Raw genomic sequence first — 21452 nt, forward strand, 5'->3', positions numbered from 1 at the left:
GAGAAATTTAAAATCTTCCTCCAAGAGAAGAGAAACAGTTATTGCCTATTAAATAAGCACTGCAGTTACACAGAGATGGTAAGACTACTTCATCACTGGATGAGGGCACTACCCTAAATTGGAACAATACAATGACAGACTATTTGATGACAGACCTGTTTACTAGTGGCAGAGACAAGTCACGGTACAACCTGTAGTTATCAAAGATGGTACCGGATGGGAGCCATGGAGCCAATTCAGACCCTGTAGACAGTTAGGACTGCAGCTCAAGTGGCGCAACATATAGAAACCTGCCATTATGGCCCAGATGTTTAGTGAGGTAATACAGATCAGCAGAGATATTGAAGATCAGTTTAGTAAGAGTAGTATTGTATTATAGTGACTGAAGGAGTGGAACAGAGCAAAAGGAGCAAAGGGAGAGGTAGATGGAGAGCGGAGGATGGGCTTGTATGTAGCATGTGTTAAGGGAAGGAGAGGGGCAGTAAGAATTTGAGATACAGAGGCTGAGGGACAGACAAGAAGAAATCCCATCAGAAAGATAAGTAGTGGGAGAAGGGGAGGGAAGAGAGCAGTCTCCTTCTCTACCCCCAGGAGGAGAGAGCTGAGTAACAGGGTTTTTTTTAAAGATTAGTGACTGATTTAAAAGAATAATTACCTATTGGATATGCATTCAGTTTTTCAAAATTCTTTCCTCATCCCTTCTCCAGTCTTTTTTTTTTTTGCTTTTGTCCTCCCCACTCATATCTCAATCATTTATTTTGCTCTGCAAACTTAAAATTTCAATTTAACCTATCTACCTTAAGCTAAGAAGGCTTGATGACCCTTGGCCCTGCTCTTTCCCTGATTTCTCCTTCCTATTCACCTGAGGTGGAAAGTCAAAAGAATCAAAACAGGAACTGATGATTTCTGAAGAGGAAGAGGAGCAAAGGGACAAGTCCATGTCTCCAATAGCTGGTTTTTCACTTTTAGTCAGCTCAACCATCCTGGCATCCAGAATTTACACCAATCCAGCTCCTTGGAGATGCTCCTGTGCTAATTTGTCATAAATTAAGGCCAAAACAGCCCATCGAGCAAGGGGGCTGTGCTGACAGACTCTAAGGATTCCAATCAATACCTCTAAACCAGCACCCTCTTTGACTTTGGCTCATTCACTGCTATCTTGCAATATAAACAGAGAGCTTTGAGAACCATCGAAGACTTTTGGGGATACCCCTTCACAAAAACATTTGAAATTATGCCTTAGGATCCAACCATACGAAGAATATACGCTTGGGAACATAGATTAGCCAATGTTGTCAGATTTGTCTAAGTGGTTGAGTACTCTGTCTTAGAGCCAGGGCCCCAAATTGAGCAAGTATCTCTGATCTTGATACTTCCCTCACAAACTCTCAGCAACAGATCCTAGTCAAATGTTCATGTAGGACCTTGAGAGAGGCCTGCCTCATGCTAAGTGAACAGCAGGGAAAGGCAAATAGAAGAAGCATCTCAGAGGTAGCAAAGGGCTAGCTAATTGGGCACACTAAAATTCTTCAGAGGTAAGAGGGGTGGTGAGAAACAGAGGAGATGGAAGAGAGTGTAAGAAAAAGAGGAGGAGAAGTTGGACACCACCTGTAAATAATGGATAAGTGTTTACACTGTTGTGATTCATAGTAAAATATGCAGTAGTTTGCTTAATACAGTTAATTGTCAAGCTAATGACAGATACTCAAATGTACTGGCAGCATGGATGGCAGAATTATCTGGGTCAACAGGAAGGTTTCTCAGGGCTAAAACAGCTTGGTTCTGAACTTTCTTCAAAGCAACACTCTTCATAAACTTCACCTCATTGATATCATTTCTTTCTGACCAGTCCAGACTCTGGGAACTGGACCTAAATTGTTTGGTTGGCACCGGATTTTTTACTCACCCAAAGGGGGGATCCTTCCTAGTTAGCATATCTAGTAAAAATGTAGTCAAAACATTCTTCCCCACTAATGGACAAATGCTCCCCACCCAATACCCTTTCTATCTACACCGTCCTGCACCCCTGTGCCTCACCATTTTCACTCGTTTCTCCTGTTTGATTGTCCATGCAGCGGGTTGCCAGAGTTCTAAGAGGTAGCTCTAGCAGACATTGCAAGCCACCATGTGATTTATAGTGCACAATAACAGAACTGGCACTCATCTATCTGTTCCCATCACTTCTCATCACCATATCTCTGTTTCTGCATCTCTTTTTACCACATTTAAGTCTGAGCTTTAGATATTACAGCCAGACACTGAGTCAGCAAGGGCTCCTGAACATCTATTGACAAATCCCAACATATATATTTTTCACTCCCATGTAATGTCAGCAATACTACTCTTTCCCATTGTCCAGTTCTTCTGAGAAAGTATGAGCTGATGCCTGCAAAAAGGCATATTGGGTGGCAAATGAAAGGGGGCTTTATTGCTGGCTTCAGTGTTTTTATCTGCATTTCTGTCATGTATATTTTCACATCGTAGTTGGAAAACAGTCAACAAAGTAGTCAAAGTCTCTGCATGAACTTCTTCCAGTGTCCTCATGTTTTTGTTGTTGACTGACATCTCAAGCAAGGAGAATCAAAACTACATCTATTAGCATACAAATCAAATGACGACAAGGGTGGGTCGTGGCTTGACACAGACCTTTGTATTGCTGTTGGGAATTGTATTCTATTATCAACTCCTTCCCTGCCAGAAATGGTTAATTTTAGACCTTATTGAGCAGGGTGCAAAATAAATAAATAAAAGTCATATGGGCTTGGTAAATGGGATCCTCTAACAATTAATAAACCTATGTCGGTTTTCAGGTTTTCAAATATTAGTCAATTGTATTTCTTTTATAATGTCCTTTCCGTCGATTTTGTTTGTTGTTCTCTCAATATAAGGGTATAATGTAGGCCGCTGGCACCGTATGTTAATGAAACCCACCAAGCAGGAAAGCGGCAACTGAAACATGAGAGAAATGGGTGAGAATGTCTGAGGACGTGAGGGAGAGGTCACGCTTATATTACTCACTTACTGACACTGTTACTTGTAGTTTCGGATCAGTATAACTGAATAATTGTAAGTTGTTCGCATTACAATAAAATGGCATTTCCCATTGAAAACAATCCATTCTACTTTCGTGTACATCTAACTAAAGGGCGTTGGAACCGTATGTTGACATACCGTTGAACACGAGCGTCCGTTTCAAAAGAAAAACTACATTACCCATGAGATGGCTGCATGTACTCTTTCGTGACTTCCGTACAACACCCAGGGAGCTACGCGTACCGTTGTTGTTATAATCATCGTTTGAGTTGATGTAGGAAAAAATTCAACGGTGCCACAATATTTTTTAATCAAAGCGTAAACGATCAGGATCTACTTTATTATTTCTGGCAAGTACTGGATCGATGGCAACAGAAAGTGAAACGGACATAGAAATTCCACCGGCTGGGACTCACACAGAGAAGTCGAAAAAAGGTAGCTAACTAGTTAGCTAGCCTATGTTATCGTCTTGCTTGCTAAACGAAAGCAGCGAGTTGTCTCAAGCTATATCCAGCGAGTTGAACTGAAGACTCCGATTCCACATTGCCATTGGATTCCTGACCACGTCTTGTAGAAATTTGAGTTTTGTGAGAATAGCTGCTGCAAAATAGCTTGTTTTATTGGCTGTAGCGTTGTGAAGTTGGCAAACTCTCAGATTCGCAACCTGGCATGCTCAATTACTTGCAGTAGAACAGAGAAGTAAGGCCCACTAACTAGCCAACAGAGGTTGCTTTTTTGGCAACACTAGCATGTACTCAATGGAAGTGTTAATGTTGGAATAAATGCTCATTGTTTTAAATGAGCTAACCCTGCGTCTTGTCTAAACTGTCTCCATCCACCCACCCACATCCCTTTTCAGAATTCGTCTGGACCCAACAGGCCACATGGCTACTACTACGCACTCGTTTATCCATGGATGCCGACTTCAATCGGCCAGTTTGCAAAATGAAGAAACTTTGGGCGACGGTGGCCGAGAGGGTGACAGCTAGACTACGGGAGTCGGGGGAAGACGTTTCTGTCAAGTCCCACGAATGTGACAGCAAATGGAGAAATATGCTGTCAACTTACAGGAAGAACGCGGAAAGAGCCAAAAGACTGGGGAATCATATTGTTCATTGGGAGTTTTTTCAGGCCATGCATGACGTTCTGGGTAAAAGCAGCGACGAGCTAGAGGAACAGAGAAGGGGGAAACTGAATGGAAGTAAATTAGCCACACTCATAGCAAGTAAAAAATATACTCCAATTCTTCCTACTCCCCCTTTGCCTCCTGCCCCCCTCTCCTCTCGCCCTCCCCAGGATGTGCTTCAGTTGTACTTAGAGCTGCAGGAGAGAAAGATGGACCTCTGGGTGCAACAGAAAGCTCTGGAGGAGAGAAAAATCGAGGCTATTAATAACCTGGCCAGAGCCATCTCCAGCCTGGCTGAGGACCGCAGCTCCCAGTCAGCAACAGAAAACAGCGGGTAGGCTAGCATGCAGGGTATTCCCCTGCCTAAACCTCAGTACCGTACCTTTGAGCGCTGTGGTACACTTAACTCACTGATATAAATAGAGTTATCACAACAGATGAACATAATCAGTAGTTTTGAAGGTGTGTAAATACAAGTGTTGTTTGTGGGTAAAATTACTGCTGCCTTCAAAAAGAAACCTTGTGGTATGAAATGTTGTGGGTAGCTTCTTGGGTATCCAGAGATTTAAAGTTGGCTAGCCCTCCAAAATGGTGTTTTTTATTATTATTACAATTATTGCCTTTAAATTCATGTTGAGAAATGTATTTTTATTTTAAACATTAGTTGTATGTTTAAAATAAAATTAGTTGTAATCAAATCACTTTTTCAAGAAAATGCATTCAATGAGTAATGTTTTGGTACTCTGGACAGTAACTGATAACATACCATATGGCCAAATTAGCGTCTGGCGTTTTCCAAGAAATTGATCAAAAACAGGGGTCTAATCATTTAGCAGATCTTATATTTAACTAAAAAAAAAAACAAAAAGAAAACAAATGACAGGGTTAGACAGGCATGTAGAAACAGAATATACATAAAGGCAACTAACAGAACAAACAAACAAAAAAAACATGCAAAATACTTGTAAGAGTATATTTATTCTTACTATAGTAGTACACCTAACTGGATTTGTTTTAAAGAAGGTGACACTCAGATATACATTGGAACTGCAAAAACAATTGTTTTTTTGTCTTTTCTTTCAATAAAACTTAAGGAAAACTGCATTGAACAAGCTTTATCTTGTCCATATTTGTCACAATAAAAAAAATGTTCCATCTGTCTTTTAAAGTGTACTGAAACCCCATTTCTCTGAGCTGTACTTCTTCACATCACGGCTCCACATCATCTTCTTTGTCCATTTGTCTGTACAGTAAATCTGCAATGGCCTCCCGCTTTCTCTCCCCCTCCTCCTCTTTCTCTCCTTCCTCCTCTGCCTCCACTGTCTCTCGTTGATCTTTTGAAGGAAATCTGTCTCCCACTGCCAAGAACATGTTATGCAGTATGCAGGCAGTCAACACCACAGCCTTTGCCCTCTCAAAATTAACCATGTCCAGATACCTAAGCCTTTGGAACCGAGCTTTGAGTTCAGCTGCAGCATGGTCCAACACATCCAAATGGGCTTCAAGGCACTGATTATAAAGTTTCTCCTTAGGGCAAGTACTTGTAGGATACGGAGTAAGTATTTGACCAGAGAGTGGGTAACCCACCCTGGCTATCAAGTAAGAATCCTGGGGCAACATTTCAGGTTGACACTTGAGTCTCTCTCTCAGATCACAGGCTTTGTCAGTATCTGTGCCCTTACTGATCCTGCAATGAATGAACTTGCCCTGGCTGTCACATGCTAACTCCAAATTCAGCCAAGAGTCAGGGTGGACTTCTTTTTCCAAAATTCTTTCTTCCATGCCCCCTCCCTCTATCTCTTGTTTTCCTGGTCCCCGGAGAGGTATGCGAGTGCAGCCCAAGATTCCAAAAACCCTAGGGAGACCCTTTCTTCCGAGCAAGCCCGAAAAGGCTTTCAGATTCTCCTCTGCATCTTGACCTATGAACAGAAGGGAAGGCAGAAAAAAGACTAATTTATAATGGTTTGCAAATACTACCATTCTTTTACATGTTGCAAAATAACTGAAATCTTTTCAACAGTTTGTAAATAAAAGGTGCAGTCACAACCATAATCCTCCCAACACCTACCAGTTGGCCATCTGATGTGCTGGTTTTCCAGTGCATTCACTCGTTCACAAAAAGAGAAGAAGATGCGGTGAATGTTCCCTTTCTCAACACGAAAACGGGCAGACACTGATCGATAGCTGAGGCGACTGGAGAGAAGAGCAAGGGAAAGGAGTACAGTGTGGTTGAGAGAAAGGCGAGGCCGGCCTGGTCGTCGACTCCTACTGTAACCGGAGTCCGAGTTTTGGAGAAGGTCTTTGATGTACTGAAAATTGAAAACAGGAGTTACTTGCAAACTGAATGGATTCAGCATCACATTAACATTAAACAGAGGAGAAAATTTATGAGTACAAATTAAATAGTCCAAAAGTGGCATTAGCACCATACAAATGAACAGGGGAAAAAATAAGGGGATTTTTGTTGACTACAATGATCAACACTGGACGAAGAGGATAATACTACAATTGCACTAATTCACAATTTTATATATTACTCGCACTGTTTCTAAAAATGAAAACATTGGGACATTGTTGCTTTTACCTTATAAGATCCACTGGACTCGCTAGCTACCTAATGTCCACTAGTTGTAAAGTCCACTAAATGTAGTTCACCAGCAAAGCACATACCCGAATAGTTTCATTCTCATTCCCTGGTTCAATTGACAGTTGTGACTCTTCTGGTGGCTCTGCATTTTCTAGCTGTTGAGACTGTTCAGGCTGCTGTTGACAAGTTGGCCCAACCAGGGCTCGTGCTTTCTCCATCAGATCAGTTTCAAGGATTTCCTCAACAGCATGATCCAGGCGCTGCTCAAGTTCTCGGTGAGACAGAGGCTCCCAGTCTGACTGTATGAGATCAAGCACAGCCCGGCCGGCTGAAACCACACAAGCACTGTTGTACATCACTGGTCTGTAGAGAGGGAGAAAGTTAGATTCACATGCACGTTAAATCTTTTTTTTTAATTTTCTTTCCTCTGCACATATATATTTTGGTTTCCCCTTAGAGTATGTCCTAAATGAAAAAGGAAAACTTGTATTTGTGGTTATCACCTGCATACTCATCAAACTGTATTTATGTTAGCAATTTACATTTATATTTATTCATTTAGCAGATGCTTTTATCCAAAGCGACTTACATAGGTTACAGTTCTTTACAATGTTATCCATTTATACAGCCGGATATTTACTGATGCAACTATGGGTTAAGTACCTTGCCCAAGGGGATTGAACCGGCAACCTTTCAGTTACGAGTCCTGCTCCTTAACCACTATGCTACACTGCCGCCCGCAATAACAGCAATAACAATTCAAATACGGTATCCAGTTTCCATCCTTATCACATACCATGTCTTGCAGTAAAATATATATATTTTTATATATTTTTTTTTCTAATGCCAAAAAAGTCCTACAGCACAGATAAATATTCCTGCATAAAACCCATGGCATACACTGTTTTATTCAAACTTATCTTTATAAATCTGGCAACTGAAAGTTAATTCAATTCTTATCTGGATTTTACATGGCTGAGTTATCTACAATAAATATGTTTATGCATGGTTGGAGGTGAAATGATGCATGTAACGTTTAATACATGACTTCATCCAATTTATGTTATATATCTACTCCTAAATCTGAGATTTATTACCCAAGTGGCCAGTGAAATAGTCTAAATTGAAGCATCCAATGGCAATCCAGCAAGGTAGGTATTCTACAAGCCGCTAAGTACGTAGCTAGCTTCGGAACATTGGGGAGTAAGCTTGCAAGTCCCGATAGACAGCTATCCTAGCTACCTAGCAATAACAATTGCTTAGCAAGCTTGCAGCAATAACAATTGGGCTGGCTGGCTAGTTGGCTGCTTCCTTCGTCGGCTGTCATCTGTATTAATTATTTAAAGTCATAGTTACCTGTTCAGCCAGCGTAGGCTCAGCGAAGGAGGTAGTTAGCAAGGAAAATGTATACTTTTAAAGATTCAGGGTAAATTTATTTTTTCATGAGCTACATGACACGGAACGACAACCACACTCCTTCCGGGTGTAAGGTTATTCTTTTTTCTTCAAATGAATGGTACAACGCCACAAAGGCCCGCTCCTGTCACCCACTGTATTGGAGGGTGAACAAGGTAATTGCAACACACCGGATTCCAGACTCACATCTGATGTGTCTGGTTTGAAAACTTCGCGCATTACGTAATCCGATTTACATTTACGCGATAATCCAAGTTTATGTATTTTCATTTATTTTTCGTTCCATTATTTATTTTCACGGCACCTAACAAAAATCAAGACATTATGGGAGATGTAAGAATTAGATGAACCGTTCTATTTAGAAATGCTTATTTTAATCTTTCACAGAGCAAAGATGTAAGGTCATAAATAATTTTATTCCAGAAAACACTGGGATGCATTTATTCACATCCCTGTACTTTGTACTATGCCACCTCTCCTGGAATGGATTACACTGGCAAGAGGTGTCCTCTACTGTTTTACAGGTTTCTGGTTTCTGGTAGTGGAGAGCTCACTGTTCCTCTGGGCAGAATTGCTCTTGGTCCTTCAGAGCTTTTAGTTTTCATTTGTGAACTCTTTCTTGAGGCTATGGTTCACCAATTCTTCCCACCATATAAAAGAATAGATAAAAGAATTGTCATGCTGGAAAGCCAATTTTCAGCTAAGCATATTGGCAGAAGGAACCTGGTTTTTGGCCAAAATGTCTTGGTAAATGTTTGAGTTCAGAACTGCTTCAATCCATAGATTCAAAAACACTGAGCATATAATAGATTCCCTGCCATATTTTTAAGTTTTTTCCAACATAAGCTTCACCTTTTAAAATCAAACATAACACTCAAGAACATGTCCAAAAAGTTTAAAACTCATATTATTAGACCATGACACATGCTTCCAGTTGTGATTCAAGTCTAGTTTAGGAAATACCCCAAGAAAAAAGGAAACCTTCAGATGATGTGTCTCTAAACACACATCTCTAAACATGAGCAAGAAAATGTAAAGAGAAGTGTGATGCTTGAGTAGAGAATGAGACCTTGTTGTGACAAGAAGTAGTTCCTTTGTCAATTTTAGTGGTACAGTATTGTAACCTTTTTTCCCATTTTACTGCAAAGAACTCACTTAAGCCTGATGCAACAGGTCTGTAGCATTCCCACACAACCATCTATCACTGTGAACATTATTTTTTAATCAGTATTTTTTTAAAGTAAGAAACAATCAGAACCATGTATGTACAAGTTATGGTTTTCCCTAATTTAAACAGAATTAAGACTATGACAAAAAAGTACACACTAGCCAAATCATGCAAAAAGACCAAGAGGGTTTGAAAAAGAAATAGCAGTCTTTATTCAACTCAGTTACAGATTGTTTGTTGAAATACCATGGTATCAAACTGCATTTCTGTCACATAAGACAAAGCACACAGGAGACACCTGAAAGACATTTCTAAAGCACGCCTGAGTCAGTGTTAAATGTGCTACAAAGAACTGACAATTACTCAGTAAGTAATGTACATCATCAGTTCTCCCTCTGGACCAGGAGTTCCAGCTAATCTGTCTAAAAAAAAAAAAGGTTCACAGAATTCACACACATTTTCTTGACACTGTGTCTTTGGTTTTAGCACAGAACGAAAAGGAAATTTCAGGATTGATTTTAAACTTATCATCAAGTACAGTTTAAGAGCTACAACATTATACATATTACATAAAAGATTATGCCAATTGTCCAAATGAGAAAAGGACAGTTAACCTGGGATAAAAAAAACAGTACACCTATGGGAACTCCCAAGACCAGGGTGAAGAACTAATGTGTAAAACAATACAGGAAACCAAACATTAAGAGTGAAAATTTCACAGATTTACATTAAAATGGTTATCTTCTTGTGCAAAAAAATTTGCAACAGCCTGTGTGTGAATCTACATCCAGGATCCATTTTGTGTCTGTGGGTATTTCTATTCATTTCATGCACATTATGTCTAGTTAGGCAAACACACACAACAAAAATCCCCCACACTCACACATTCTTACATAAAATAATTGCAATCTTTACTAATAATAATAATAATCATAATTACTGTAGCACAGTAACATAACTGCAATCCTTCCCAAAATACCAAACATTCACACAAACACACCATCTACTTTGTCACCCTCCTCCAAAATTAGACAGGAATACATTTAAATAAGATGTTACATTTGTATCAATACCCTACTTCTTCCTACTTTATCTCTGTCACTCTTGTATGACTGACAGTTGGTCAGTCAGTCATAGTGACAATGTGTATAAATTGAATGTGTTTGTATGCTATTGTTAATTAAAGAAAGGTATTACTAGAATGTGTGTTTGCTTAGTATTCTGGAGTCATAGGGAGTGACAGACCAGCTAAGTGAAAGATGATGAAGCTAATCACTCCCCTCTGCCTTTTCCACAATTTCCACCAGTCCCCTATCATATTCTCCAAGTATGCCTTTCCCATCTCTTCCCATGCTCTATCCTTCCTTCACCGTTATTTCACACTTCCCTCTCCCCCCCACCCCTCTCCCTCCCTCCCTCTGCCCTTCACTGCACAGCCTGCTCGTTAGCAGTGCTGCCAGAGTCCTGGGGCTTCATTACATCAGGGAGCTCTGGGGGGCTAGAGAATGGCTCCACCCGCAGCTGCTCAAATACCTCATCTGAGAGAGCGAGAGAGAGAGAGAGAGAGAGAGAGGGAGGGAGGGAGAGAGCACATTTAAATACAGCCAGTAAACTGATATCACTCCAGCCAGCATGCAACAGATAATACAGTAAAATTAATGTCAAATGGAAGCACATCAAGACAGCAGAGGAACAGTATGCTTAACTGCAACTGTCAGAGAAATGAAGACAGTACACACACTGGCCACACTTCATAATAATGCTGATTCCTAAAAGATTAGATTACTTTATCTGCTTAACAGTCTCCTTCATAAAGGGTTATGCAAGGCTTTTTAATACTACACTCTGACTCCTCGATACAAGTGGATTTTACTTGAGTAACAAACATTTAAAATAAATCCATAGAGAGTCCAACGTCTAATGTACAACCAGGTATTTGAAACCCTGGCCTCAAATCTAGAGTCAAGTACTCCAACAGCTACTCTACAATGTCAGTGAAAAATATTGCTAATGGAGGGAATTTGGCATTTCAATATCAGGCATGCCATCCATCAAGTTCGGGGTTGGAGTTATACCCCATACCATACCATATCCAGCTGCGTTAAGCCCTTTTTGCAATTTTTGCAAAGCTGAAATAAAATATAATAACCCTGACAACTGACTCCTTCTATTTACTTCTTTTTTTTCCAATTTACACTGTCTTCCTTATCCTCTGCTTCTTCTTCTTCCATCTTAATTTTTCTGCTACATTGCATCACTCTTTTCTCATGTTTTGCCATTTTCATTCACTTGTGGCTGGCAAGTAAGTATACAGAAAAGACACCAGTATGAATAAAAGGAGCACAAAAGCTCTCCCTCCTTCTCCCATAGACGTTTATCATTTATGTTACTATCATAACATATCTATGTAGCACCAAACAAAAACAGATCAATTAAGGCTTGATAAATGAAGCCTTCTGTGTTACCAATACATCATCTGAATATTACTTGTAAAAATATTTTTCATAAAGAAAATATTTTAATAAAAGTTCAATATCACAGTCAAGCTTGTATTTACAAGTCCTATATGCGAGATATATATGGTATCTGTATGTCTGTAAGCTGACAGATCATTCTAGTGTGATTGTCTAAGCTTAACCATTCAATTCTGCCAAATAAATGTGAGGAACACTTTCTTTTCCAAAGCAAAATAACTAACGGCAGGTTTATGCATTTGGATGTATGGGAAGACACACTGAATCATATAAGCAAATGCAAATATAAATTCCAATCAACTGCTGATTCTGAAAATGAGTTAACATCTACCAAATATACTAAACAATGTCCAGTGTTGACTTCTAAGGTTAATGCATTGCTGTTTTTTCCACATTATTTGGTTTTAGGTGAGATCTTTGTACTTCTGAAAAACCACCCTGCCTTACTGACCACACTGTTGGGATTGGGACTAATGTTGCTGGTATTTTGTTTATGACTGAGCCTCAAAAAATTCATTGTTGCCTCTCCGCTCCGTCTCAGCTGCTGAGACGCAGCTGTATGGAATAATAATATCAAATATAAGGTTAACAGCCTGGGAGCAGACAGGTTTCCCTAGTGCAGAGGTTTGCCAACGCCAAAGCCTATTTTGTTTTGGCATTTTTCACACATGGCCCCAGTGACCCATCCAGCAGAAGCCGAACTTAGTAACTCTACGCTGAACCCATGGAGTTTGCAGTACTGAACAATAGTGGCAATATGCTCTCACATCTAAAGTTAATCTTCGTCAAATATACGAAAAAGACTATGACAGAGATTATAATGCCAACACACAGGCACAGAAATGAATTCACTCACCATTGATGCGGAAAGCTAGCCCAACAGTAGCTGGGGCCTGGGGTCTTGCTGTTTGATTAGTGAACCCACAATCTCCAAGAGTCTTACTGTCCTCAAGCAACTGGTCATCCTGGAAATGAGAGGTATAATGTGTAGAACATCTAGTCATACCTTGTGGCACACTGAGGTAATAGCACTATGTAGAGACCATACAACTAAAAGTACATACATATTATAATATTTAATAAATGAAATTGTAAATCAATGTCAAGTGTATGTACTTTTAGTACATACACTAGGAGGTACTGAGGGGAACATTAATGGGTTTACAGTCTTGTACATAGATGAGATTTTATGTTCATTTCTATCTTGAGCAGTAACACTACACACTGAAGCCAGATTCCAGTATATATTAACATCAGTCTAAGCCTTGGTTAACTATTAAAACAAGCTGTCCACTCATTATGCAATTCAGAACTGTGTTCTAAGGAATAAAAAGAAATCCTGATATACATTGTGTGAAATGAGTATGTACTGGTGGTCACAATAAAACATACAATGACCAATGACATTGTAAGTGTATAAGACACACCAGATCTGTTCCCTTGCTGACACCTGCATGTACCTTGAAGAGTCTCTGCTCCTCTGGTGCTCTTTTGAGGATCCCCTCTACAATGCGCTTCAGCTCATAAACAGTGGTAGACTCCTTGGCGTCAGTGAAGATGGTTGTCTTGTGACGCCGAATCATCAGAAACACATCCTGAGGGAGGATTAAGGAATGCATTCACAAGAGGAGCGGTACACACTGGTTTAACATCACTGGGCTTTACACTCCTCGAATAAAGCATGTACATACCATCTGAATGGTATCACCATACACAACTTGTGTGATAACCCCTGTTTTTCTTTTTTTTATACTTACATGAGACTTTTAATGTATAGCTTTTGTTGTGAAACATATTGTACAATGAAATAAGTACTGACAAGTTAGTCATATGATGATATTAGGCGTTACCTATGATAATGCTTCTGTTAATTTATACTCATTTTAAATTGAGAATATCATTAAATAAATGGAAACTTTATATAAACAACATGTAACAAGTCTATACTATATCCACACAAAATACAGGTTACTGTGCTAAATGGTGTAATATCAAGCCACCTTGATATTATATCAACAGTACAGATAGAGGTTAAATTCAGAGCAAAATCTGACTTCCTGTCATTTATAGAATACAACAGCTCTCGACACCTCTGCGTTTCATGAAGTCTGATTAATAACTATATATTATTTAAATCTTAAAAAGAAAGACCAAGATTTATAACTGCAATTAACAGGCATTCTGCTAAGATTGTAGATTTTAATGCCAAATGCAAAATTCAGGGATCATTCTCAGAAAGAAGAATCACCAACGGTCGTGGCTGTCTCCATAAAGTGATAGATGGAGCAAGGTTTAGCTAATTCACAGCAGCCTACTCTGCAACAACCTTAAGGGCTAATTTCGGTAACTATTAGAAGCACCACATCGATTTCTTCATCTCTTCAGCCTTCGGGTCTGAACATAATCCATCCAAATGCTAACTCAATGATGTTTTCACTAATTATGTTTCCATATCAATATTTAGCTACGTAGCTAACACAACATTACACACCGCCTTGCTTTAATACAGATATGATCCGAATTATTCCACTAGCTAGCTTATTTACAACAATGCAATGAAGGTAACTATATAAACATGAATAGCTAGCGGCTTCGGCGCAACGTTTAGCATCTCCCATATTCATATCGAGCTAGCCAGCTACTTCACGCGTTCCACGCATATCACAGGTAAGTTGATAGCCGCCTAAATACGTACATAGACACAGCATACAGCCAGAATAAAACACGGCTCTTTAAAATGGTTAGGTAGCTACTGAGCATGTTTGTGGGTCTGAGCATGGATGCACAACAACGGCACCACATAACAGCTTCCTCTCGTTTAACGCATAAGATAGTCTTGTAAGAAAACAAAGGGACTTGTTTCAAATGTTCTTTGTCATTAAATGATCTTAATTTTATACTGGAAAATCAAGTTCAAACGTATTCCTCCCCAGGGGAACTGCCCCTATATCTATGTTGCAAGCTTAAATTTCTAACAAAGAACAACATATAATTCAGACATTGCCTGTTTCCCTTTATCACCCACTCACCATTTTCTTGGTCAGTTGCGCTTGCCTAACTCCGCCACTGTCCCACACTGCACTGCGACACTGTTTCCCGTTGCTACAACCATCGATACATACTATTTTTACACACGTGATATATATCAAAACAAATTCTTTGCAGAGTTGCTCACAGGTACGAAACGTTTATTTTGTGTAAGTATATACACATTTGTACAACTACCTCTGCCACTCAAAGTAATGGTATCAGTCTGACGTCAGTTTACACCAGTTTGGACTACTGCACCTTTTCAGCATTGCAGAGGCAGTATTCTAGTTCAGCGCTATGATGTTTTTTGCCCTGTGTTTCCCCCCACTGTTAGAAAAAACACATACGGTGTGAACACTTTGGATAAAAGCGTCTGCTAAATAAATAAATGTAAATGTAAATGAAAACTTCTATTAAAGCAAAACCCTCCAGGTAACTATTGTGGCCCTATTGTCACACCTGGTGCTCTTATTTGGCTACATAAATAGATGTTATAGGCTGTGATTAAATTAATGCCATCCACATAGGACAAATGAATAGTGAGAGGTATTATTAGTGTGCTGGTGAATCTGAAATGATGTATTGGGCAGGGAAATTGAGTTGGACAAGAAGATGAAGAAACAACAAAATGTAAATGGTCTGAGTTTTGTCATTTATTTTATGGGCATATGAATTTGTATGTGAATTCTGTGTTTAAGAGAGGTAAGATGGCACAGAGTTAAATGTTAGTAGGGTATTAGTCCTGAGTCATTGCAGTTATTTTCCTGGCAGCCCATAAATCTACTTTGTAGGTAGGTGTGGGCTCCAGCCCATGATGTGGCTGATGGTACCTGACATGCAATAATTTAAAAAATCGTTTTTTTATCGTTACACAATTACGAAAATAATTGGTATGACGTCAATTTACATTTACATACCTACAAACACAGCAAAGAGGCACTTTTACAAATAAATCTTAAATGTATTCCTTCAAATAATTTGACCTTATGTTGTAAGTTTGCATGGTTATGGTTGTCTGGGCTGTGTCTAAGCACAAGAGGGGGTAAAAGACCAATCAAAGTACTGAGGTCCAATCAGTAATCAAGGCACACTGAAAACACTACGTTTTCGTTCAGTTCGCAGCGCACAAAACTCGAAACTGTTAAAAGATCTTACTGGGGTCGAGTGTACACAGTAATTTCGTTGACGTACAAGTCATGGCAAAAGAGGAGGGAAAAGAAGAAGGGGTGTGTTTAAAACACAACGAACGTCTGCATAATAAAGGCGTGGCTTCAACTAGTCGTCCAATAGCAGAGCGGTAATTGCGTGGTAACCGGGGAAATGTTCGTTTTTTGGCGCGAGCCAGATACGTTTTGAAGAAGGTGATTGCTGGGCGTTGGAGCGCGAGCTGCGCAGGCAATGACAAAATTAGCTGCTATGTGGCATATTTGATATTAACTGACTAATGTTCTGTCAGAATGTGAAAACTGAATACTGTTCACGAGACAGATTGTCCTGATGTAAGAAAAGTGTACAGAACTTAGAGGTATCTTATTAGCTGGAAACTAATTGTGGTTTTTGACTGCGAGCTAGGTACACTAGCTAGCTACATAGCTAACAGTTGGGTGGCGAGCTTGGGAGACTTTATTTACATTCAGTTATGTAAGTAACATCAGCCAGTGTTAACTGTTTTGTACTATAAAGCGATAGATAGTCTGTCAGCGTCAGCATGTGGATCGACAAGTTACAACGGGTAAGTGACTAACTTTAACTAGCTTTGTTTGTATGTCAGCTAGCTATACGAAATGCTGTGTTATTGGCGATCTGGCGCAGGACATGCAGCTGTAAAGTTAATTTAAGTAGATTTCCCCTGTCGTTATAGCTAGACTCGTTAACGTATACGTTATGAAGCTTGCCAGTTAGGTAGCTGTCTAATTAGTTCATGCTAAGCTACCAGTTGTTGCGTACTAAAGAAGTTCACTTGCATTGGTATTTTGCGATAATTACAGATGTATGTCTGTTAATGTAGGTAGTTACCACAGCAACAGAGCTGGCTAGTTAGCGAGTTATTTTACTAATTAATAAAGCAGTCATTTCATGCTTAGCTAATACAGCTCTGGTATGTTTTCTAGCTACCCTGCGGGTAAATGTAGCAGTCTAACAAATGCAAACTGTCATTTGGAATATAACATGTTATGTGGATTATTGTTAGAATGTAAAAGTAGAGTATGCAAGAAGATTGTCAAAGTGGCTGGTTATCTTGCTGAAGAGTTTAAGAGCACTGCCTTTGCTAGGATTTATTCCAACAACCATGTGTGTTCCTGTGTTTCACAGCTTTGGCTCTGGACCTGCATTTAATTGAAGAAAAGTAAACTGGAGTTTCAGTAGCTCTGTGTTATTCATATCCTCAACCAGATTACTTTGACCAGTTTCTGCAGCTCAGTACTTTGACCCCCTCCTGTTTGTCCCATGCCCCTTTTTCCTATTTTCGGTTCTCTTTCTTCCATAAGCCATCTCCCCTCCCTGCATACTCATCTCCATCTCCCTGCCCGAGTCTTTTTTTATTTTTATTTTAACTTTTCCCTTAATTCCCTAAATAATCCATACCCCTTTTCCACCTCTTTCTGTACCCTTTGCCTGCTCCCATATCCTGGTGATGTCAGTGTCCCAGGAGCCCAGACTTGCCAGCACTCCTCTCCCTCTTCCAGCACATTTTGTGCAGGCTCAGCAGCCGTTCTCCCTCAAAAAAAGGCGCCTTCCGTTCTCGCACTCAACTTCATCCTCATCATTTTCCCCACCTCCCCTCCTCTCGCAGTCTCTGCCCCCACGCCCCCCTTCCAAAGGCTGCCCCCCTCTCAGCCGAGTCTTCCCACAGCAGCCCCCTTCCCCCTGGACACCCCTCTCCAATTCCCTCTCCCAGTCTCCCCCGCCGCCATCACTTTATGACCCAAGCAAACCCCAGTCCTACTTCAGCCAGTGCTTCACCAACCTCGGCTTGCTTGGGAGGGGCTCCTTCGGAGAGGTCTACAAGGTAAGTGCAAGGGGCAGAGGGACAGGACATGTTATTTGCATTGCTGTCACGCACAGTTGTCTATCTCATATTTCCCCCGATTTCCCTTCCTATTGTCATAGGTCCTCAGTCTCCAGGATGGGGAGCATTATGCAATCAAGCGGTCAGTCCAGCGTTTCCGAGGTGACAGAGACCGGCAGAGAAGCGTTAGGGAGGCCAGGAACCATGAACGCCTAGGTCGCCACCCCCACATCCTGGGTTTCCAGGCTGCTTGGGAGGAAAGGGGCCATCTCTACATCCAGACAGAGCTGTGCTGTACCAGCCTGCTGATGCATTCTGAGGCCCAGCCATCCAACACAGGCAAGTGCCAGGTCTCTTGTACTCTCACATGTACTAGAATACACGGGCAGGGAGAGAGAACTGTATGCATCGCACACCGTGTGCTTAAACAGCCTTTCTCTGCTACAGATGAGTCAGTGGCCTGGGCCTACCTGTGCGACCTGCTGTCTGCCCTACAGCATCTCCACTCTCGAGGATTTGTCCACTTGGACCTCAAGCCAGCCAATGTCTTCCTGACACGATCGGGCCGCCTCAAGCTGGGTGACTTTGGTCTGCTCCTGGAGCTCTCAGGAGGGCGGAGGGCTGGGGCGGATGGGAGGGAAAGAGAGGAGAGAGAGGAAGGACAGGAGGGAGACCCTAGATATATGGCCCCAGAACTACTGAGAGGAGAGTACAGTCCTGCTGCTGATGTCTTCAGGTAAGTGAGAAATCAAACTTGAGGGAAAGAATTGTAGCGTACCCACATCAGTTGGTGCACTTGTCTTTCCATGGAGCAGGCAAACACTGTAAACATTTTAGAGTCATTGAATATCAGGATCAGTATTTGTGCAATGCAATATTAATTTTGGATGCATTGAGTGTTTTTATTGTGAACGTAATGTTGTTCACCTGGTTAGTATGTTTAATTTATCCATGTATATTTACCACTAGAGATGCATTAGTGTCCATTCTGTATCTTAGTCTAGGTGTGTCTATCCTGGAACTGGCCTGTAACATGGAAGTGCCAAAAGGGGGAGATGGCTGGCAGCAGCTCAGACAGGGAGACCTGCCCTCTGAATTTACTAATGGTACAGCTACTGCTTTGTACTTTGTATGCTGATTTAGAGCTGTCGTTGTGTTTGTATTGGTCTGCATGTGTCTTGCCTGAGGAATTTCGCCTCTCTTTTCCTCCTTTCAGCCCTGTCTGCTGAGCTGCAGTCTGTGCTGAAGATGATGTTGGCTCCAGACGCCTCTGAGAGGGCCACAGTCCCCCAGCTTCTGGCCCTCCCAGTGGTGCGGAGACAGAGGTGGAAACGGCAAGTTTCCCTCCTCCTGACTGAGTCCCTGCTGTTCCTCTTCTCCCTTTGTGAGGTAAAGATAGCTTAACCAGGGCCCTTTTTTGGACACTTTATTCCTTCTAATGTTGGTATTTACTGCAATGGCAATGTTCGTGTTCAACAAGCCACCTCCTCTTTCTCCTCTCTCAGATCATGTTGTCGGCAGGAAAGCGTCTCCTATCTTCTCTTCATGTCCCATTCCTCCTTGGCTGGACACCCCCTGTGCCCTGTACCCCTCCTAGGGATACCTGGGTCAATGATGGAACCTGCAGTACCCCCCCTCCCAGCTTTCTATACACAGACACAGGGAGCCTGGGAGAAGACTTGGTGTTTATTCCCGATGTACTGGAGGCTGATTACTCTCCCACCGTCTCTCACAGGTAATGTCCTGTTTTTTATTTATTTTTATTTTTTTTGGTTATGTCACTGCTGTCTTCCTCTATTACAAAACATTTAAATAAATGTACCCACCTGATTAAACAATTATTGTAAGAGCTACCATACGCAAAGGCAACAGGTGAAATTGTGGGTTGCGCTTTGATTTGTCCCAATGGTTTTGTTAATACTCCATCTTAAACTCCAAATGCAGCACCCCCAACTGTAAAGGTCACTATTCGTAATTTTGTATTCTATTAATCATTCACGTCAAACGAATGTCTCTCTCAAACGAATGTTTTTTGGTAGTTGATGCAGGGTGTGATGATGAAATGATGCTCAGTATGTATTTTTGGGACAGTACACATAAGTGCAAACACTTTTGTTTAGTCTGATGTACTAAATCAGCTCTTTTCACAGCAGGATGAAATCACGGGTGTTTGAGGATGGCACCTCCACTCTTCTCTCCAACATTTCCTCAAACTCTCACGACAGTCTCACGAACACTCCCACCCACAGTCTTACACACAGCTACAGCCTCACACACACCCCTTCTGGCACACACACAGGTGGATCAAAGCATGCTCATGTAGGCTCTTCCGATCAAAGACCTACAGACACACATCCACATAATCTTGCATACTCCATTACACACAGTCCCACTAACAAAGACAATCAGCAGCCCACAGTCACTCAGTCTCACAGTCCTGTCTTAAACTGGATCAGACCTGAGCCATGTTTACGATCCACCTTTGAGCCCAAGAACCTGCTCAGCCTTTTTGATGAGACCTCGCTGGATGGACAGTCCTGAGAACAAGATGGCATGCAGAGCCTTGCTGATAAGCCCCAGCAGGACATGGACACATGCACACACGCTGCACTTAGAGTACAAAGACCATTGGAGTGACATGCCATGCCTACACTTTAATGGATCCTAGCCCTTAAATTGTGACTTCAAAGTGATGTATTAATATTGTATATCTAAGTTTGTGTGATTAAAATACTGAATCCCTGAATCCCACCTTTATTTGAAGATTAAATTGTGAATTATTTCACATTCAATGCATGCTGTTGATGTGATGTGCCATCATATAATTGAGAAATGATGAAAGAGGATGTTGACTCCTGTTCAGCAATTATTGTGTTTCCTGTGTTGTCATGACTATCACACAGTGAAATAAAATACATACTTTAAGGGTGAAATCGAGGCCTCTGACACATGGTAATTTAACAAGATTGTGCGATATTAACACAGAAAGATGCCATACAATAGTTTGTGGAATACTGCTTGTTGATTGATGTTGATGTTGTGATTGATGATGATTGGCCTGCTAGTAGCTGTAGGAGGTCAGAATTAGAAATGGCTGGAAAAGAAGGTGAGCTGGTGCTTTGTTGGTTGATGTAGGGAGCTGGAGATGTCTGTTTGTGCAGGTGTAAATTCATTCATAGTTATGATGGAAGAAGGTTGAGGGGTATTTTTCTTGGGGAAAAAATAGGAAAATGGCAAAATAGATAAAGCTACAGAAGAAAAGGATGAGAGAAGGTGCTGTCACTTATCCAGATCAGATCAGTAGGTTTGATTTTTTTTTTCCATTTTCACACAGCTGCAACTTTCCACTCATAGTGCACTTTAGTCCTGTTGGGGAGTGCTTCAGTCAACCAAGGAATAGAAGAGGAAGCCTTTGGAGGCCTGTATGTAAGTGGACATAGAAGTCCAGAGTGTAAGACAGCACAGGTAGTACTGACAATGTTGCAGTGTCTACCTTTAGTTGTGAGAATGCCTCCCTTGGAATGGAGAAAATTACTTTTTCAGAGTAGGTTGTGGGTGAGAGGTTCTGCATGTTTCAATGGAATTTTCTAGGGTGTGGATGCTGATGT

General features: G+C 40.9%; 4 protein-coding genes across 4 annotated transcripts; 2 read left to right on the forward strand and 2 right to left on the reverse strand.

The window, feature by feature from the left end:
- Positions 1–3254: 3254 nt before the first annotated feature.
- Positions 3255–4736, forward strand: LOC118789916. The gene is made up of 2 exons (XM_036546657.1): positions 3255–3468; positions 3893–4736. Exons 1-2 carry the CDS (start codon positions 3399–3401, stop codon positions 4495–4497), a joined length of 675 nt encoding a protein of 224 aa, XP_036402550.1. The 5' UTR covers positions 3255–3398; the 3' UTR covers positions 4498–4736.
- Positions 4737–5325: 589 nt separating this feature from the next.
- LOC118789713 (putative nuclease HARBI1) lies at positions 5326–8164 on the reverse strand. Its single transcript, XM_036546275.1, has 4 exons — positions 8103–8164; positions 6830–7109; positions 6228–6468; positions 5326–6078 (listed from the first exon to the last, which is right to left on the reverse strand). The coding sequence occupies exons 2-4, from the start codon at positions 7100–7102 to the stop codon at positions 5369–5371; spliced, it is 1224 nt and encodes a 407-aa protein (XP_036402168.1). The 5' UTR covers positions 7103–7109; positions 8103–8164; the 3' UTR covers positions 5326–5368.
- A 1393-nt stretch (positions 8165–9557) lies between these two features.
- Positions 9558–15055, reverse strand: LOC118789981 (elongin-B-like). The gene is made up of 4 exons (XM_036546759.1): positions 14834–15055; positions 13265–13399; positions 12661–12769; positions 9558–10868 (listed from the first exon to the last, which is right to left on the reverse strand). Exons 1-4 carry the CDS (start codon positions 14834–14836, stop codon positions 10756–10758), a joined length of 360 nt encoding a protein of 119 aa, XP_036402652.1. The 5' UTR covers positions 14837–15055; the 3' UTR covers positions 9558–10755.
- On the forward strand, positions 14402–20590 carry pkmyt1 (protein kinase, membrane associated tyrosine/threonine 1). Its single transcript, XM_036546133.1, has 8 exons — positions 14402–14471; positions 17148–17844; positions 17946–18183; positions 18292–18580; positions 18844–18950; positions 19061–19233; positions 19350–19579; positions 19995–20590. The coding sequence occupies exons 2-8, from the start codon at positions 17470–17472 to the stop codon at positions 20383–20385; spliced, it is 1803 nt and encodes a 600-aa protein (XP_036402026.1). The 5' UTR covers positions 14402–14471; positions 17148–17469; the 3' UTR covers positions 20386–20590.
- The last annotated feature ends 862 nt before the right edge of the window (positions 20591–21452 follow it).

Source organism: Megalops cyprinoides, chromosome 1 (genome assembly GCF_013368585.1).
Source record: "Megalops cyprinoides isolate fMegCyp1 chromosome 1, fMegCyp1.pri, whole genome shotgun sequence".
NCBI classification, from domain to species: domain Eukaryota; kingdom Metazoa; phylum Chordata; class Actinopteri; order Elopiformes; family Megalopidae; genus Megalops; species Megalops cyprinoides.

Excerpts from the sequence above, each read along its gene's own strand:
- LOC118789713 (XM_036546275.1), bottom strand. The coding sequence starts at position 7,102 with ATGTACAACAGTGCTTGTGTGGTTTCAGCCGGCCGGGCTGTGCTTGAT. Across the intron at positions 6,469-6,829 it reads ATGAGAATGAAACTATTCGG|TACATCAAAGACCTTCTCCA; the intron begins GTATGTGCTTTG and ends TTCAATTTTCAG. Across the intron at positions 6,079-6,227 it reads GCACATCAGATGGCCAACTG|GTCAAGATGCAGAGGAGAAT; the intron begins GTAGGTGTTGGG and ends TTCTGTTCATAG.
- LOC118789981 (XM_036546759.1), bottom strand. Across the intron at positions 12,770-13,264 it reads AGGAGCAGAGACTCTTCAAG|GATGACCAGTTGCTTGAGGA; the intron begins GTACATGCAGGT and ends TCTCATTTCCAG. Across the intron at positions 10,869-12,660 it reads GCTAGCTTTCCGCATCAATG|ATGAGGTATTTGAGCAGCTG; the intron begins GTGAGTGAATTC and ends TCGCTCTCTCAG.
- LOC118789916 (XM_036546657.1), top strand. The coding sequence starts at position 3,399 with ATGGCAACAGAAAGTGAAACGGACATAGAAATTCCACCGGCTGGGACT. Across the intron at positions 3,469-3,892 it reads CACAGAGAAGTCGAAAAAAG|AATTCGTCTGGACCCAACAG; the intron begins GTAGCTAACTAG and ends ATCCCTTTTCAG.
- pkmyt1 (XM_036546133.1), top strand. The coding sequence starts at position 17,470 with ATGTCAGTGTCCCAGGAGCCCAGACTTGCCAGCACTCCTCTCCCTCTT. Across the intron at positions 17,845-17,945 it reads CCTTCGGAGAGGTCTACAAG|GTCCTCAGTCTCCAGGATGG; the intron begins GTAAGTGCAAGG and ends CTATTGTCATAG. Across the intron at positions 18,184-18,291 it reads GGCCCAGCCATCCAACACAG|ATGAGTCAGTGGCCTGGGCC; the intron begins GCAAGTGCCAGG and ends TCTCTGCTACAG.